The sequence below is a fragment of the Salmo salar genome, chromosome 23 (assembly GCF_965601325.2).
Source record: "Salmo salar chromosome 23, fSalSal1, whole genome shotgun sequence".
NCBI classification, from domain to species: Eukaryota; Metazoa; Chordata; class Actinopteri; order Salmoniformes; family Salmonidae; genus Salmo; species Salmo salar.
The window spans coordinates 27,387,811-27,393,948 of NC_138313.1; the positions used below are offsets into that span (position 1 = coordinate 27,387,811).

The 6,138-nt window shown below is 39.7% G+C and overlaps 1 protein-coding gene across 1 annotated transcript in view; it reads left to right on the forward strand.

Moving 5' to 3' along the window:
- Window positions 1-5,441, forward strand: part of LOC145863047 (voltage-dependent R-type calcium channel subunit alpha-1E-like) — a 30,312-nt gene extending 24,871 nt beyond the window's left edge. Inside the window, exons 4-5 of the mRNA XM_082968241.1 lie at window positions 4,935-5,038; window positions 5,294-5,441. Coding sequence (XP_082824367.1) covers window positions 4,935-5,038; window positions 5,294-5,441 — 252 coding nt within the window. The remainder of the gene's footprint in view (window positions 1-4,934; window positions 5,039-5,293) is intronic.
- Window positions 5,442-6,138: the final 697 nt, after the last annotated feature.

Consider the following 6,138-nt stretch of genomic DNA (forward strand, 5'->3'; position numbering starts at 1 on the left):
AGGTGAATGCACCAATTTGTAAGTCGCTCTGGATAAGAGCGTCTGCTAAATGACTTAAATGTAAATGTAAATTATTTGGGACCAAACCAACATTTGTTATTGAAGTAGCAGTCCTGGGAGTGCATTCTGACGAAGACAACAAAGGTAATAACATTTTTGTTATAGTAAATCTGATTTTGGTGAAGGCTAAACTTGCCGGGTGTCTAAATAGCTAGCCCGTGATGGCTGGGCTATGTACTTAGAATATTGCAAAATGTGCTTTCACCAAAAAGCTATTTTAAAATCGGACATATCGAGTGCATAGAGGAGTTCTGTATCTATAATTCTTAAAATAATTGTTATGCTTTTTGTGAACGTTTATCGTGAGTAATTTAGTAAATTGTTAGTAAATTCCCCGGAAGTTTGCGGCGGGTATGCTAGTTCTGAACGTCACATGCTAATGTAAAAAGCTGTTTTTTGATATAAATATGAACTTGATTGAACAAAACATGCATGTATTGTATAACATAATGTCCTAGGTGTGTCATCTGATGAAGATCATCAAAGGTTAGTGCTGCATTTAGCTGTCTTCTGGGTTTTTGTGACATTATATGCTAGCTTGAAAAATGGGTGTCTGATTATTTCTGGCTGGGTACTCTGCTGACATAATCTAATGTTTTGCTTTCGCTGTAAAGCCTTTTTGAAATCGGACAGTGTGGTTAGATAAAGGAGAGTCTTGTCTTTAAAATGCTGTGAAATAGTCATATGTTTGAAAAAGTTTTTGTATTTTTGAGGAATTTGTAATTCGCGCCACGCCTATCATTGGATATTGGAGCAGGTGTTCCGCTAGCGGAACGTCTAGATGTAAGAGTAAGAATAACAAAAATTGCTAACAGAGGCATGTAGACAGCTTCAAAAATACAGATGAAAACTCTCTAGGTAGATAGTGTGGTCTACAGCTTATCATGAAATACTCTACCTCATGTGAGAAAAACCTTGAGACTTTATTAGATATCGTGCACCAGTTGTTGTTTACAAATATACATAGACCGATACCCCTTGTCTTACCAGATGCTGCTGTTCTATCCTCCCGATAGAGTGTATAACCCACCAGCTGTATGTTATTAATGTCGTCGTTCAGCCACGACTCGTTGAAACATAAGATTACAGTTTTTAATGTCCTGTTGGTAGGATATACGTGCTTTTAGTTCATCCCATTTCTTTTCCAGCGATTGTACATTGGCTAACAGTACGGATGGCAAAGGCCACTTGTCGCCTGATCCTCACAAGGCACCTCGATCTCCTTCCGTAAAATCACTGTCTCTTTCTCCAGCGAACGATGGGGATGAGGGCCTGTTCGGGTGTCTGGAGTAAATCCCTCTCATCCGACTCATTAAAGAAAAATTCTTTGTCCAATTCAAGGCCATTACATTTGGCCTTGTGTTTTAGGTTATTGTCCTGCTGAAAGGTGAATTTGTCTCCCAGTGTCTGTTGGAAAGCAGACTGAATCAGGTTTTCCTCTAGGATTTGACCTGTGCTTAGCAATATTCCATTTATTTTTATCAGAAAAAACTCCCTAATCCTTGCCGATGACAAGCATACCTATAGCAGGATGCAGCTACCACCATGCTTGAAAATATGAAGAGTGGTACTCAATGATGTGTTGGATTTGCAAAGTACATTTGAAAGTACATTTCTTTGCCACATGTTTTGCAGTTTGACTTTAGTGCCTTATCACAAACAGGATGCATGTTTGGATTATTTGTATTCTGTACAAGCTTCGTTCTTTTCAATCTGTCAATTAGGTTAGTATTGTGAAGTAACTACAATGTTGTTGATCCATCCTCAGTTTTCTCCTATCACAGCTATTGAACTTTGTAACTGTTTAGAAGTCACTATTGGCCTGGTAAAATCCCTGAGTGGTTTCCTTCCTCTGCAGCAACTGAGTTAACAAGGACGCCTGTCTTTGTAGTGACCGGGTGTGTATGATGCACCATCCAAAGTGTAATTAATAACTTCACCATGCTCAAAGGGATATTCAATGTCTTTTTTTTACCCATCTACCAATAGGTGCCCTTCTTTGTGAGGCATTGGAATACCTCCCTGGTCTTTGTGGTAGAATCTGTGTTTGAAATTCATTTCTCGACTGAGGGACCTTAAAGATACAGTGTATTCGGAAAGTATTCAGACCCCTTGACTTTTTCTACATTTTGTTACGTTACAGCCTTTTTCTAAAATGGATTAAATGTATTTATTTCCTCATCAATCTACACACAGTACCCCATAACGACAAAGTGAAAACAAGTTTTTGGACATTTTTGCTAATGAATAAAAAAAAAACAGACATACCTTATTTACGTAACTATTCAGAACCTTTGCATTGAGACTCAAAATTGAGCTCAGCTGCATCCTGTTTCCATTGATCATCCTTGAGCTGTTTCTATAACTTGATTGGTGTCCAGCTGTGGTAAATTCAATTGATTGGACATGATTTGAAAAGGCACACAAGTGTCTATATAAGGTCCCACAGTTGACAGTGCATGTCAGAGCAAAAACCAAGCCATGAGGTTGAAGGAATTGTTCGTAGAACTCCGAGACAGGATTGTGTCGAGTTACAGATCTGGGGAAGGGTACCAAAAAATGTCTGCAGCATTGAAGGTCCCCAAGAACACAGTGGCCTCCATCATTCTTAAATGGAAGAAGTTTGGAACCACTACAACTCTTCCTAGAGCTGGCCGCCCGCCCAAACTGAGCAATTGGGGAAGAAGAGCCTTGGTCTGGGAGGTGACCAAGAACCCAATGGTCACTCTGACAGAGCTCCAGAGTTCCTCTGTGGAGATGGGAGAACCTTCCAGAAGGACAGCAATCTCTGCAGCTCTCCACCAATCAGGCCTTTGTGGTAGAGTGGCCAGACAGAAGCCACTCCTCAGTAAAAGGCAGCCCGCTTAGAGTTTGCCAAAAGGCACCTAAGGGCTTTCAGATCATGAGAAACAAGATTCTCTGGTCTGATGAAACCAAGATTGAACTCTTTGGCCTGAATGCCAAGCGTCACATCTGGAGAAAACCTGGCACAGTCCCTACGGTGAAGCATGGTGGTGGCAGCATCATGCTGTGGGGATGTTTTTAAGTGGCAGGGACTTGGAGACAAGTCAGGATCAAGGGGAAAGATGAATGGAGCAAAGTACAGAGAGATCCTTGATGAAAAACTGCTCCAGAGCGCTCATGACCTCAGACTGGGGCGAAGGTTCACTATCCAACAGGACAACGACCCTAAGCACACAGCCAAGACAACGCAGGAGTGGCTTCGGGACAAGTCTCTGAATGTCCTTGAGTGGCCCAGCCAAAGCCTGGATTTGATCCCGATCGAACATCCTTGGAGAGACCTGAAAATAGCTGTGCAGCAACGCTCCCCATCCAACCTGACAGAGCTTGAGAGGATCTGCAGAGAGGAATGGGAGAAACTCCGCAAATACAGGTGTGCCTAGCTTGTAGCTTCATATCCAAGAAGATGTGAGGCTGTAATCGCTGCCAAATGTGCTTCAACAAAGTACTGAGTAAAGGGTCTGAATACTTGTGTAAATGTGATATTTCAGATTTAAATGTTTTATACATTTGCAAAAATGTATAAATACCTGTTTTTGCTTTGTAATTATAGGGTATTGTGTGTAGATTGATGAAGGACATTTAAAAAAAAAAAAAACATTCTGAATAAGGCTGTAACCAGTGGTGGAAAAAGTACCCAATTTTCATACTTGAGGAAAGTAAAGATACCTTAAAAGAAAATGACTCAAGTAAAAGTGAAAGTCACCCAGTAAAATGCTACTTGAGTAAAAGTCTAAAAGTATTTGGTTTTAAATGTACTTAAGTATCAAAAGTAAAAGTAATTTAACATTTATTTTATGAAGAATAACACGAATAACACGACCAGATAACACGATTTTCTTGTTTTTTTTATTTATGGATAGCCAGGGGCATAGTTCAATACTCAGACAAAATTCACAAAAGCATTTGTGTTTAGTGAGTCTACAAGATCACAGGCAGTAGGGATGACCAGGGATGTTCTCTTGATGAGTGTGTAAATTAGACAATTTTCCCATCCTGCTAAGCATTAAAAATGTAACGAGTAACGTAACAAAATGTAGAAAAAGTCAAGGGGTCTGAAACTTTCCGAATGCACTGTAATTGTATGTGTGGAGTAGAGAGATGAGGTAGTCATTTAAAAAATATTTTAAACACTATTATTGATACAGAGTTAATCCATACAACGTATTATGTGACTTGTTAAGCACATGTTTACTCCTTAACTTATTTAGGCTTTGTAACGAGGGTCGTACAAAGGGGACCACGTGTGAAGTGCTCATATTTTACTTTAATGAAACACTAAATCAAAACAACAAAACCGTCAACAGTTCCGTCAGGTTACAAGGAACAAAACAGAAAATAACTACCCACAAAACCCAAAGGAAAAACAGGCTGCCTAAGTATGGCTTCCAATCAGAGACAGCGAAAGACACCTGCCTCTGATTGGAAACCAAACCCAGCCAAAACATAGAAATAGAAATCTAGGAAAACCCACATTTAAACAGAAAACCCAAAACCACCCAAAACAACCACCTGTCACGCCCTGACCACTCTACTATTGTAAATGACCTCTTACAGGGGTCAGGACGTGACAGGCTTGCCATAACAAAGGGGTTGAATACTTATTGACTCAAGACATTTCATATTATAATTTTTAATTCATTTGTAAAAAAAAAAAAAAAAGACATAATTCCACTTTGAAATTATGAGGTATTGCGTGAATGCCAGTGAAAAAACTATACATTGAATCCATTTTAAATTCAGGCTGTAACACAACAAAATCTGGAAAAAGTCAAGGGGTGTGAATACTTTGTACATACAGAAAAATAATACAGTGCGCTTCATTGTCAGCTCTTTGTTTTGTATCTCCACAGACCAACGATGCTTTAGGCCCCACGTGGAACTGCATGTACTTCATCCCTCTGATAATCATTGGCTCCTTCTTCGTGTTGAACCTGGTATTGGGAGTGCTCTCAGGGTGAGTCGACATTACAGCATCACATTGTGCTGGGGTGGCTGACAGCTTTAATACACACTGTCACCGTCTGCACAAGTTAATTAGTTTTATATAAAAGGTTGACTCACAATCTACTCTAATTAACTACATGTAAAGGAGACAAGGGTGGAGTACCCCCCTTCTCTCCCCTGGTGTCTGAATGATGAGGGAGGTCAGGTCAGCGCTGAACAACATGTCTAAGAACCATCATTATCTCCTGTTGATTTTGGCTTGCAGAGAGTTTGCCAAAGAGAGGGAGCGGGTTGAGAACCGCAGGGCGTTCATGAAGCTGCGGAGGCAACAGCAGATTGAGAGGGAACTCAATGGCTACCGGGCCTGGATCAACAAAGCAGGTACTGAAACCACTATCTGTACCACACTATAGATCTAATTCACGTCCTGCTTTTGAAAGGTTACCTCCGAAACACAATCTCCTTGATATTTAAGTTTCTACTGTATGAATCGGACTTCTTTGTTGGGTCTGCTTTGCAGAGGAGGTGATGCTTGCAGAGGATAATAAGAATTCAGGACGGTCTGCTCTTGATGGTAAGACTGGAAAGATGGCCCGATTGGTTATATTGTCTTTACATCACTACATAGTTTACAGTTAATCTGTCTGTACAGGATTTATGGGATTCTGTTTAAACACATGAATATCTGAATACATTCATTATCATCTTCTTGTCCTCTAAGACTGTCAACCACACGTTGTAAACATAACTATAACATAGGCCTACATTGAAATATATAATTTGTAGAAAACATTTCATTTTGTAAGAATTGTTCATTTATTAATATCATATTACCCTATGCACTGTGTGTGATGCCTAGATAACATTGTATTACATAGGTAAGTGCTAGGGAGAAAGAATAGGTGTTGTCAGTCTCCTGAAGTATTAAATGTATCAATTTTGTGTCATTGAGTGTTGGAATGTACAGTACTATCTGTTTGGTTGACTGTGACAGTAATTTACTTTCTGATAAGAATGTAACTATTTTGAGAAGTTTTGTCTCCCAAGACTCTAAACGTGTGTGTTTCCCTGTATGTATATGTCTCTGGGCTTGTACTGTACTGTATGTAT